Raw genomic sequence first — 12,964 nt, forward strand, 5'->3', positions numbered from 1 at the left:
TTGATGTTGATCCTAGACCCTTCAACATGCTTTGGTTCTTGCCCTGATAGGCTAATACTAAACGTGGTTTTCATATCTTTTGATACATTTAGGTCCAAGACAGAAAATGATAAAGGGGTAAATTGCAATATTTTGATATATGGGTAGGAAAGTGAAATTATTCTATTCTATACTTGAAGGAAACAAATTGAGAAATTTACTATAAGGAGACATAACGGAACGTAGGAAACTGACGACATTTGGCGCATGTTCCCAATTATGGAGACTAGAAATTTTTCCCGCGCCTTGCTGCGGAGTTTGTTTTTGTAAATGAATTAGAACAACGAAATAGAAAAGGAACATTGTTACATATTATTGAAGTAGTCAAACAGTGTTTATACACATTACATTTTAGTTGAAGCTTGTTCAACTGGAACTGGTGCAAAAATGCTAGTTTTATAGAAGGGTTATTAGCTAATCTAGCAAAGGTTGTTGCTGGAGCTTGTTCAAAAAGGTCATCGCTCCCAAAATGCTCTAGCTGGGAAACTTCTATCTACCCTAGAAACTTCTACCTCATATCTCCAATTTCCCAAAAAATGATCTATCCCTGTTCAGTTGGTTTGTTATCTATCTAGCTAATAAACTTTGCTCTTTTTTTTTTTTTTTTTTTTTTTCTGTATCTTCTTGATCCCAACAGCTTTGATTCACTTTTGGTTTAAATCTAGACAAATATAATGAAAATGATGTCCTTTTCACTTTCTACCATTCCTTGTAAAAATTTATAAAGATGGAAAGATAGTACTACCATCCAAAGAGGCAAAGATACTACCACCAGAGATCCTCTAAGAAACAATACAAATCACAACATCACACAAATTGAATAGAAGGTACAATACACAATATAAAGCAGGTATGTCAATATGGTTAGATGAAGAGACTAAAGCCTAATGTAACAAATGAAAAGAGCTAATCATTCTGGACTTCATGTGGTTTGTTGGTTGTTTTGGAGTTATGATTACTGTATGGCATGAGAAAAAATTTGATTTATAGCTAGCATAACCGTAGTGTTTTAAAAACTGCAGATAACTAAGCCTAATAACCTAAAAGACTCTCAAATCAAAAGTAACAAAAATATACTCAAAACTAACTTGCTATTATTATGATTATTATTATAAATGCATCAAACAACACCTACAATAGACTTAAGACTAACAAAGCTTAGAAACTTTGGCTTTTCTCATTTTTAAACTCCAAAGCCCGGTCTGCATCCATCTGCGCTCAGATCAGAATCTACGAAACCTGCAGACGCTATCCTAACCCGGACTCTAGTTTCTGGTAGTACCTGAGCTTCTCGAGGTGTTCATTGCTGAGAAACCGGCCAGTTGGTGGAGAAGTAGCTATTGAAGAAGAGAAGAAAGAAGAGAAAGGGGAGAGACAACATATTTTGTACTTCCTTAGGAAAATCGTTTTTTTTTATTTAATCTCTGTCTCCCACTATTTTTGTCCACTACCACTACCACGCCACATTCTTTCACTACCACCAATATTTTAATCCCACTTTCATTTTGTTTATTTTGCACGCCATCCACCATCACCAGAATTATACACAGCTCTCTCTCTCTCTCATATTTAGCCATGGTTGGCGACGGAAACCCCACAACAAATCCTTCCACCTCCATCATCTGCATCGTCAACCCCACCAATCGTTCATGTTCAGTATCACAGCGACAATTCACCATTCCCTACCGGCGTCATCCTAGATGAAACCAATTATTCCCTTTGATCTCAAGTCATGGAGATGCGAATTGGTGCGCGCAACAAAGCCGGCTACCTTACCGGCACAGCCATAAAACCAGCACTCGGAGATTCCAACTATGATACGTGGGTCACTGACAACCACAAAGTCAAAAGTTGGCTTATTGATTCAATGATTCCATCACTGATGCAAAGATTCATTCGTCTTGGCACCGCACACGAAATCTGGAAAGCTGTTTCCAAGACCTTTTATGATGGGTCTGATGAGACCCGAATTTTTTAGTTGAACCGGAAATCATTCACCACTGTAGACCTCTCTCTACATATTATAATGAATTGATTGCTATTTTTCAAGAAATTGATCAGAGGAGCACAACTCAAGAAGACATGGTGGAAGGAGTTATTCAGCTCAGCACTTCTATGAAGAGACTGCGGGTTCATATCTTCTTGAGTGGTCTTGATTCAGACTTTGACCAGGTACGTGGAGAAATTTTGCGGAAGGAACCAAAGCTGGATCTTGAAAGCAGTTATGCCTATGTGCATGCGTATGGTGGAGCAACAAAAGAAGACTATGGGAACTTCTTCAGTGAATACAGAAAGTACAGTTATGGCTGTCAATAGACTTAACCTGGAGGGCTCCGCTGCAATTACCAATCGTCCTAGACAAGGTCCACCTCCTGGATTCCCACAAACAAAACCTGGAGCTTCTCAACAAAGTTTTCAGCCTCGTAATAGCTTTTCCATCCGACCCGGTGGTTTGGTGTGTCATCATTGTGGGGAAGCTGGTAACTCTAAGTCGAAATGTTATGAAATTGTGGGTTATCCAGAATGGTGGGATTTCACCAACAGCCTCGAAAGAACATTAAAGGCAAAGCTGCAGTTGCAACTACGGAAACATCTAAAAAAACAGATACTCGCTCGCTGCCACAAGCAAATGTGACTCAAACAGGTAACCTTGGTAGGTCTCTCAATGTTAATGCTGGTGCTAGTAATACTACATGGATAATTGATACAGGTGCATCCGACCACATGACTAATGACCCAAATCTACTCCAATTCATCAAACCATCCACTCAAGCCATTATCTCTACTGCAGATGGTAGTCCTTCTCCAGTCACTGGAGAGGGTTATGCAATTTTATCTCCTTCCTTAACCTTGGATACTGTTCTTAATTATTGTCCCATCTTTAGCTTATAGCTTATTATCTGTCGGCCAAATCACTGCGACCCTATCCTGTCTAGTAATTTTTTGGCCTGCATTTTGTATATTTCAGGACATCCTAACCCGGAAGATTCTTGGCTTTGGTGTTAGAAGGGGCAATTTGTACTACCTCGACTTAACAGACAAGGGAAATCAGAAATTGGGACAAGCACACAAGGCCGGGGGAGTAGAAGATGCAAAAGCAGCAGTATGGTTATGGCATCGTCGTTTGGGTCATTTGTTGTTTGGATATCTTCGAAAGTTGAAGCCTCATTTGTTTTCAATTGTGAGTGATTCTGATTTTAAGTGTCATATTTGTGAACTGGCCAAAAGCCACCGTATTTCGTATTCACCAAGTTTTAATAAAAGTTCAATTCCATTCATGACTGTCCACTCTGATGTTTGGGGACCGGCTAAATATTCTACTATGTCAGGTGCTAAATACTTTGTTACTTTTATTGATGAGTGCACCCGGATGACATGGGTAATGTTGATGAAGAATAAGTGGGAATTATGTCAGGCGTTTCAAGCCTTTCACAAGATGGTTTCTAGCCAGTACTAGAGAAAGATTCAGGTCCTTCAGTCAGATAATGGGGGTGAGTATACGAGTAATGCCATGGCAGAGTTTTGCCAGTCTCAAGGCATTCGCCATCAAACTTCTTGTGCTTACACTCCGCAGCAAAAATGGTCTAGCAGAACGAAAGAATCGTCAGTTGTTAGAAGTTCTTCGTGCTTCTCTCTTTGGAATGAATGTGCCTCGTGAATATTGGGGTGAAGCATTGAAGTCCGCAACATATCTCATTAACCGAACTCCTTCTAGTGTAATTAATTTTGAGACTCCTCAACAAAAGTTAGGTAGATTGATCTCTGCTCCTACTTTACCTAATTTGGAACCTCGAGTCTTCGGGTGCGTAGCATATGTACACATTCCTAAACATCTATGGCACAAACTTGATCCATGTGCCGAGAGTATATGTTTGTGGGTTATGCGGAGTTTAAAAAGGGGTATCGGTGTTATGATCCTTAGACGAAGACTCTCCATGTCTCTTTGGATGTATCTTTTCATGAAAATGAGGCTTACTTTACAGGCAAATCTCATGAGCCTTCTCTTCAGGGGGAGAAAAGGTATATTGAAGAGAATTCTCAGGATATTTTTTCTGAAATCGAAGAGGTGGAGGAAAGATTGGTACAACAGGTTCTTTTCAACCCTTCAAAGGAAGGCACTAACTTGTCACATTCCACTCCAGCTGCTCCTGCCAATCCAGAGGAATTTTTTGACCCACCAAATATTCTCAACCAGTCGGATAGGCTAATGGAACAAACTGAAGAAGAAGCTGAGTTGCCCCCTTCTACACCAATGCATGAACATACTTCCCGGGAGACTCACCCACAGGTAAACCCTTGTCAAGAAGTAGTTTTGCATAATTCCATAGAGTCTAATCATTCATCTACTCCTATAAGACCTGTTGATCTTTGGAATTCCCTTGTTTGTCCTAAGATCAGGTTCATACTGTTTCCTTGGAATTCCCTTGACAGAAACTGGAATGCTTGATTGTCAAACAGTTGAGACACCTATGGAGATGAATCACAGACTAGGTGAATGGAAAGATCAAGTTCCCACAAATAAGTCCAGGTATCAATGTCTTGTTGGTAAATTAATATATTTATCTCATACTAGACCAGATATTGCATACGCTGTTTGTGTAGTTAGTCAGTTTATGCATGCTCCTAGTGAAGACCACATGAATGCAGTTTATCGAATTTTGAGGTATCTAAAGGTTGCTCCAGGGAAATGATTGTTATTTGCCAAGAAAGACAAGCTGATAGTTGAGGGGTATACTGATGCAGATTGGGCAGGTTCAAAGGTAGATAGAAGATCTACTTCGGGATACTTTACCTTTGATGGAGGTAACCTCGTGACATGGCGAAGTAAGAAGCAGAAAGTGGTTGCAAGATCTAGTGCTGAAGCAGAGTTCAGAGGCATGGCACATGAAGTTTGTGAGCTGCTGTGGATTAGACATATGTTGAAAGATTTGGGCTTCAAGAGTAGGAAGACAATGGACTTACATTGTGATAACAAGGCTGCAATTGAAATAGCACATAATCCAGTTCAACCTGACCGTACAAAGCATGTGGAGGTAGATTGACACTTCATTAAGGAAAATTTGGACCGAAAAATAATTCTGTTTCCGTTTGTCCAATCAGAAGAACAGCTAGCAGATATTCTAACCAAAGCAGTTTCAGGGAAAGTATTTAACAGCTCTCTTGACAAGTTGGGCATGATTGACATCTACGCTCCAACTTGAGGGGGAGTGTTGGAATGAGCTGTATTCAACTCCTCAAAAGACATAATCAGTGTTACAACCACTTAAAGAACATAATCATTTAGGATATTTTTTTTTATTGTATGCACTATTAATTGTCTTTCATATTGTATTCAAATATAGCTGTATATATAGACCTCCTCACGGAGAAGAATAAAAACACACAAGAATTATTCATATATGTCTCATGTCTGATATTAATCATATACCTTACAGATAAACTAAGAAAGCTACCTTTTTTTATAGCTCAACCATATATGACTCTTTAATCTAACAACAAATCCTTGCACTTTTTCCTACATAAGTACTATGGTTTAACTATAAGAACAAAACTGTTAATATAAATTAAAACAGTGGTTCAAAACAACAAATGCAAAAATCACCAACTATACATGTAAAACTGAAACTCAAAACAGAACCAAAGAAAACAAAACATTAAACTCAGAAAAGAACAAAAACTACAATGCTTCAACTATGTACGAAATTCTATAAACTATGCCACACTTTATTAATAACATCATCAATCAGAACCTCAAGGATTGAATCACTTTGGTTTATAAACTGCTTCCTTTGCTACCTGAAATATGAACCAAATATTTAACAATTCCCTAATATTTGCAGATGAACCAAGTGAAAACCCAGAAGCCACCTTCACTAAAATCTGAAAGTTTTCATCACTTTGGTTTATAAACTGCTTCCTTTGCTACCTGAAACAATTCCCTAATATTTAAATGCTGTAGATGCTATTGGAGTGTCAAATCGAAAGAACAGATAGACTACAGGCAACCTTCACTTGAGCAATTGGAGAGTGTTGTGGTTGAAGCAAAAGAGCCTCTTCGCTCAACATAAACTGATTAGCAAACCTGGATTTGGCCAAATCTCCAGTCTGATCATGAGAAGAAGGTTCTTACCATAAGATTTCTATAGAGCCCACAATCAATTCCAAGGCTAATGTCTTAATTCACTTATTTGATAATTAAATACCGTTTTTTTATTCATACATTGATACGAATGCACTAGAAACTCCGATATATAAATTCAGTAAGGTAAGCAAAAGTTTGAAAAGAGAAAGGTTATCCTACCTCCGTATTTAGAGTTGATATACAATCTCAATTCTGAAAGACTAATGTGGGACACGTCTCCAAAACCCCTATGTATCAATTTCCGCAAGAGATTTACATATCGCGCGACCCAAAACATGACTGCTAACAATAGGGATCGAACTTGGATTGGAGCTCAACCACAAACACGCCTATATCAACTAAATCAACCAACGTTGGTAGTAAAATATATTCTAGGTGTGTTCAAAATATGTTTTTAATATATATTTTAGAAAAAAACAATCATTTTTATTCTCATTCTGTGATGTCAGTGAGTACCTATGATCTCCATGATGCCAGCTATTTTAAATAATTAATAAGTTATAATTCACGGATAAAATAATTTTTTCTTATATTTGATTTAGTATAGTTGAGTTTTCTTTTTGTTATTTAGTTATGTTCATGTTGCTTTATTTTATCATACAAATTACCCTCACGAGTACAATTTGATTCTTGATGATTTTTAACTAATGAAAGAAATTTAGTAGAAACCAATGAGAGGAATATGAAAATGCTTAAGATTTCAAATCACAAACATGTGAAAGCAACATGCTAATATTATGAAGGAATGAGAGGAATATGAACATGCTAAAAAATTCAAAATTGGCTTTTCTTGTTTACCCTCTAATTTTGGCTGAACCAACCAATTGGAAACGAATTTTTCATGTATAATATAAATGTGTACAAAGTCTCTGTTTTCAGACCTAACCGCGTCACCTACCATTGATTCTCAGACCATGTCAAACAAATTTCTATGACAACTATAGGCTTTTTCATTGTATTTATCCCAATTGAGGAGATAAAGCTATATAACAAAAGTCCACCATGTTGCAATTGGCATTGGATCCCACTAATTTTCACAACCAATGCAAGTTTTCAACCACTCACCAAGAATGAGTCTTTTATAATCGAAAAACCAAGAATTAGTCTTCTCTTTACAATTTTCTTTTGTTCAAGGGTTATCATAACTCTTTTTTAATAATTGATGAACCAATAAATTTCCATCAACATGACCACTCAGTATCATGCTAAGCACATATTAGGCTAATTACAGGTCAGTCGCATAACAGATCACTGTCAAAGGCACAACATGAAATCGAATCAGCCATCCTTTTCTTGCCTGTAAGTCGGAAAGTGATATCATATTCAAGAACTCCTTGTCAGTTCGCGCAGGCAAACAAATCTGCAGCGTTGTGCCTTTTATTTCTGAGTTTGAGGCTTTCAGCTTACTTGGAATGGTGAGCCAACACATTTGCACAGGAAGTGGATCCCGCAGCCTGCAAGGAACGTAACTTCATCAACTAGCTCGGAAGAAAACCGAAATGTTGAGAAGTTGGGATACAAGAATTATTCATAAGAAAGCACTCACCTGACTACACATTTCAAACTTTGGCAACTCGAGCAATTTTTGCCAGCACTGTTCGTAAACTTCGTATACCAGCTCCAGTTCTCGAGCTCATCATCATCTGAAATAAGAATTAAAATCCAACGTAGTTAAGTTATTGGTAACATAATGCTGTACAAATTTGTGTTTGTGACTATCAGCAGATCAAATAATAGAGGGCATACCACAGGTTGGACCACAGACTTATTTGCCTTGAGGCTCTGCAATATGAATTTTTGAATTAAAAATGTCAGTCTTATCCACAGAAAATGCTGCTTCAGTTTTTAGTAGATAGATTACCATTTTATATGATCAAATTACCTCTTCAATTTGCATTGCACGGCGTGCTACATCAATCGGGAAAACCGCATCCGATTTCGTTAATAAGATCTGATACTTGGTTTGAGATCTGTAAATCAAGCAATGAAAGTCATAAAACCTGAGCACAAGCCCTATAATTTCAGTGTGCACATATACATGTGCAAAAAAGTGTTTATTAGTGTGCGCACACACAGGACATGAAGAAAATAGACGGCTCTGTATCATCCTCTACCATATACACAGTGCCACTAATAAGGTAATACCCACACTCATCAAACTTAACACTTTTTCCAAGATTGTCTACATGTAATTTGTACCTTTCCATCAGGTCAATGAGTTCACGATCCCTAGGCTTCATTCCCCATTTGGTATCAATAAGTAAGCACACTCGTTTTAGACCAACTCTTGTGGAAACATACTCCTTCACCTACAAAGTTTGAAGCATCCATAGCACATATTACAATAAGATCACTGGATTCACTCGTGCATACCGGAACAAAAGTGAAGCTAATATGCTAAAGATGTGACTAATAAAAAATGTCACTACAGAAAAGAAAAGGGAAATTTAAATACTCACAAGCTCCTCCCAAGCATCCTTAACCTCTTCTTTGGCATAAGCAAAGCCATATCCAGGCAAATCAACCAAACAGAGCTTTGATCCAAGATTGAAGAAATTAATACTCTGCAGAAGAAGTGCAGCTGTCATCAACAAACTGAAAGCTACCAAAAACAAAAAACACGGAAAAGCTGCTGAAATCACAGCAACAAAGTTTATTCCTAACCTGAGTAAGACCAGGCTTATCTGATGTTCGTGCAACACCCCAATTTCTGGTAAGTGCATTAAGTAGTGATGATTTCCCAACATTTGACCTTCCTAAAAAGGCAACAGAAGGCAATTGTATCACTTATTATCTCACTGAAGAAGATTATATCTACAAAATTAAACAGTAAACTTTCTGATTCCAATAGTCTGAAGCGACCTGAATATTGCAAACTAATGAGGAACATCAAGTCCATCAAAAATTCACAAACTCAAGCATACAAATCAATTCTCCCTGATAGGGAGAGAAAGACGACTTCTTCAAAAAGTGAAATATTTTATCTACCAATCAAAAACGGGAAGAGGCATACTCAAGATTATACACTCATAAATCACATCAGAAATAAAGTAACTACAGTTAAAGAAGAAAAGGCAATAGTAAGGTTTCGGTGAAAAAAAAACCAAACGAACCTGCAAATGCAATCTCCGGAAGATCAGGAGGTGGAAATGATGATGAAACTTTTGCAGCAGCAAAAAATGTCAATTTACTCCTAAATATCTGCAAACATTAATTATCAATAACAATGGTTCCATATGAGACAGTAAAGAGGCTTACCCTCCCAATAAATGAATTTAAGCTTGTTTCAGAAAACATGGAAAAAAAAATACATCTAATATTACGAACATGAGGATGTTTATCTAGACTTGTATCACATACATTTTCCTCAATCCGCTCTCTTTCTGAGCTGGTAGAGAAAGGAGTATTATCCAATGGTGCAGAAAGCTCAGTGTTGTACCCTGCCCTCCTCAGCTCAATCAAGCGTCTACGACCCAACAACTACAAATAATAAATAAATAAACACATTATACTTAGAGAATGAACAGGAGTATATATAGCACAAAGATTGGAAAACCTGTATATAATCAGTATCATATATCCAAAACATCAAAAGACCTGTCATACAAATTACATTATCTTCGACATAGGAAAGGATTGATGGACTTGGTTGGATTGCACGAAATTGTGCATTCTTTGATATCTCAGCTTTTTCCTCAACATCTTTTTCCTTCTCCTTTAAGTTTTCTGCATGGCAAGAAAAGTACAGGTGTAGTCACAATGAAAACTACTTTATATGGTTTAGAAAATGTATCGCTTACCAATGGTAAATAATACGTTTATATAGAAAAAATTAAGCAAAAAGAAATTGATATTAAGAACCGACAACACATATTTCAGTAAAGATATACACACAAAAGGTATTGATAAAAACTGACCAATTATATAGAAAAAATTAAGCAAAAAGAAATTGATATTAAGAACCGACAACACATATATTTCAGTAAAGATATACACACAAACGGTATTGATAAAAACTGACCATTTATATAGAAAAAATTAAGCAAAAAGAAATTGATATTAAGAACCGACAACACATATATTTCAGTAAAGATATACACACAAAAGGTATTGATAAAAACTGACCATTTGTAGCAATACTATCATCAAGTCGTTTATTTGAAATGTCATATGGATCTAGTCGCATTCGCTTCTTCTTCTTTCGCTGACCATCTAGCACATCTGATCCTTCATGCGAGATATTCTTTTCCCATGCTTTTTTCTCCACAGTATTTGGAAGAGATATATTTGGGGATTTTTGCAAGTCTGGTTTTATTTGGTTATGTTTCTTCAGTGAAGCACTCCGACCACCATCAGTTGTAATAGATTCCATCTTATCAACATCCTTAACTTTGGTTTTATTGGAACGTTTCTCACTTCTAACCTTAGGAGAAAAACGTTTAGTTTCAGAAGCAGTGATATCAGAACCCCATGTAGAGCGAGGACGCGAAGGAGATCTGCTGCTACTCTTTTCATTACCAAAATTATCAGCGTCCCTAACTTTTGTTTCATTGTAAACTTTTGCACTTCTAACCGTGGGAGAAAAACGTTTAGTTTCAGAAGCATTCTCTAATCCATCAGAATCCCACTTCGAACGGGGACGATAAGGAAATCTACTATTAATCTTTTCATTGCCGAAGTTATTATAAACTTTTGCACTTCTCTCCTTGGGAGAAAACCGTTTAGTTTCAGAAGCACTCTCATTAGAACCCCACTTGTAACGAGGACGTGAAGGAGATCTACTGTAGTTCTTCTCATTAACATAACCATACTTCAATTGATTCTGTCCTTTTTTAGATAAAACCTTCCTATAAGGTGCCTCCTCATTACTGTTAACCTCCCAAGCTGCATCTCGATCAACATAGATTCTCTTCCTTCTATCAAAAACTCCCCGACTCCCCTCTTCAGCAGTATGAAACTTCTTATCTCTTACACTCGATTTATAGTTCTCTCTCTTACCATTCTCACTCTCATTGACATTATCTTCAGCCTTCTTTCTCCCACTATTTGAAAACTTAGAATTTCCAACTGCTATTTTGAGTTTCTTATTGAACTTAAACCTTAATTTTTCCTCTGCAGACATTCTCTAATCACTAAAGACTAGTTTAAAACCCTGAATTGTAGAAAATAGCAATTCCCTACCAATAACTTAAAGATTCAGAAGATAATAGTCACAACTCACAAGGAAAATCTTCGTCCGGCATACACTTCAGAGCCAGGGCTGAAGATATTGAAATTCATGCCTGAATCCCACCTATAAAATATACCGGATAAGAAAGAAATCAAAGAATATAGTGCATTTGCATTTTCACTAGCATTATCATTTAAAAAACCATCAGTACATTTGTTAGGAATGAAACAACAAACAAAAAGAAATTAACATATCAAACTGTATTCACATTATATTGAAAACCTCCATTCTATTGAGCCCGATACAACTACTGGGCCAGCGGAGATGAAAAACGTAAGGATCTGATAAATTTGAGCATTAATGGTAGATATAAGTATCTGATCTTCAAGATTTAATCAAAACAGCAGTCTTTTGCAATCAAACAAAAGCAAACAGATTGACCATTACATTAGGTCCTTCCCATACCAAAACCCACAGTTTGGATGAAGTTCCTAACAATTTACCCATACCAAATAATCTCAATATCACAATAAGAAATCAGCAATACCTCATACAACTCTTGGGCACAGCAGGAATTAAAAGGTTTGAGCTGAAATTCTAACAAAACATATTCTTTTTCATTGAAACACAGTCCTTGGCAATCAAGCAAAGTCCTTTCAATGCCGAATTCACAGTTTAGATGAAGCTAATGGCATTTCATTCCATACTAAAAGGAATATCAACTAAGAACAAATTGGTTTGGTACTTACCGGACTCCTTTGAACCTCAACGGCGACCACCCTAAGCACGAAGCCTCTAAAACCAGAACCCAACTGTAAACTGCGAATTGGATCACTACTCCAGTTTCAGTTGTTGCAAAACCAAGTCTTAAACCCTAAACCCTGAGGAGGAGGAGGACTGGAGGAGTCGAGGAGAGACGATTGGAGCGTAGTCGAAGACTCGAAGTCGACTTCGAGTGAACTGGAGTGGGTTTAGGAATTAGGACGGGCTTGGGCTGGACAATACCCAACTAAAAAAAAAAAAAGTAAGTTGATACGATCTTCCTGGTCATGCTGAATCTTGAAATGTATGCAGGTATGTCCAGAACTACAAGGAAAAGGAGAAGTTGGAGCATAGGTTCTGAAGTTATATTTTCAGTCAAGCAGCTGTTGAAATTGCTAGAAGAATTATATCTTTTCCTGTTCCTCTTGCAAATAAGTTGAGTTCTTAGGTTTTTGACCTCTGTTCAAGTTGTTTAAACTCGTACTTAAATGTTGAGCTATATATATATGGTACTGGGAATTCCAGTTCTTATCTTGACTACTTGTACCAGTTAAATTGACATTTTTTTCGGGTATTGCTAGACCTTGAATGAGTTTAGTGCCTGCTGCGAGAATAATGATTTAAATTCCTTATGGCTTATCTGCCCATTGCAGTATAGCTCTAATCTAATGAAATTCTGATATTGAAATCGTGGTTTGCTGCTTCTTAATTTGTTTATGCTCTCAATTGTGCTTTGGCTCTTTTATGTTGCACATGAGATAATTTGTAGACTCAACTTGATATTGTGGTTGGCAAATGTTTTCGTAGGTAACCATATAACGATGGAAGTTCATTTCTCAATTCCTCATTGG

The 12,964-nt window shown here is 37.0% G+C and overlaps 1 protein-coding gene and 1 long non-coding RNA gene across 3 annotated transcripts; one reads left to right on the plus strand and one right to left on the minus strand.

The window, feature by feature from the left end:
- Positions 1-156: 156 nt before the first annotated feature.
- On the plus strand, positions 157-5,439 carry LOC133732080 (uncharacterized). Its single transcript, XR_009856926.1, has 2 exons — positions 157-4,567; positions 4,783-5,439. It is a non-coding gene; the product is annotated as an uncharacterized LOC133732080 (long non-coding RNA).
- A 1,786-nt stretch (positions 5,440-7,225) lies between these two features.
- Positions 7,226-12,603, minus strand: LOC133732079 (uncharacterized). 2 transcript variants are annotated; one of them, XM_062159541.1, is made up of 12 exons: positions 12,101-12,603; positions 10,307-11,463; positions 9,795-9,907; positions 9,542-9,661; positions 9,295-9,382; positions 8,846-8,937; positions 8,641-8,745; positions 8,381-8,490; positions 8,064-8,151; positions 7,928-7,963; positions 7,728-7,824; positions 7,226-7,635 (listed from the first exon to the last, which is right to left on the minus strand). In XM_062159541.1, the coding sequence occupies exons 2-11, from the start codon at positions 11,301-11,303 to the stop codon at positions 7,741-7,743; spliced, it is 1,833 nt and encodes a 610-aa protein (XP_062015525.1). In that variant the 5' UTR covers positions 11,304-11,463; positions 12,101-12,603; the 3' UTR covers positions 7,226-7,635; positions 7,728-7,740. The 2 variants fall into 2 exon arrangements, with proteins under 2 accessions (XP_062015525.1, XP_062015524.1); XM_062159540.1 differs by having other exon boundaries at positions 10,307-11,474.
- Positions 12,604-12,964: the final 361 nt, after the last annotated feature.

This window comes from Rosa rugosa, chromosome 2 (assembly GCF_958449725.1).
Source record: "Rosa rugosa chromosome 2, drRosRugo1.1, whole genome shotgun sequence".
NCBI classification, from domain to species: domain Eukaryota; kingdom Viridiplantae; phylum Streptophyta; class Magnoliopsida; order Rosales; family Rosaceae; genus Rosa; species Rosa rugosa.

Excerpts from the sequence above, each read along its gene's own strand:
- LOC133732079 (XM_062159541.1), bottom strand. The coding sequence starts at position 11,303 with ATGTCTGCAGAGGAAAAATTAAGGTTTAAGTTCAATAAGAAACTCAAA. Across the intron at positions 9,908-10,306 it reads TGATAGTATTGCTACAAATG|AAAACTTAAAGGAGAAGGAA; the intron begins GTCAGTTTTTAT and ends CTTGCCATGCAG. Across the intron at positions 8,152-8,380 it reads CTCATTGACCTGATGGAAAG|ATCTCAAACCAAGTATCAGA; the intron begins GTACAAATTACA and ends CTTGATTTACAG.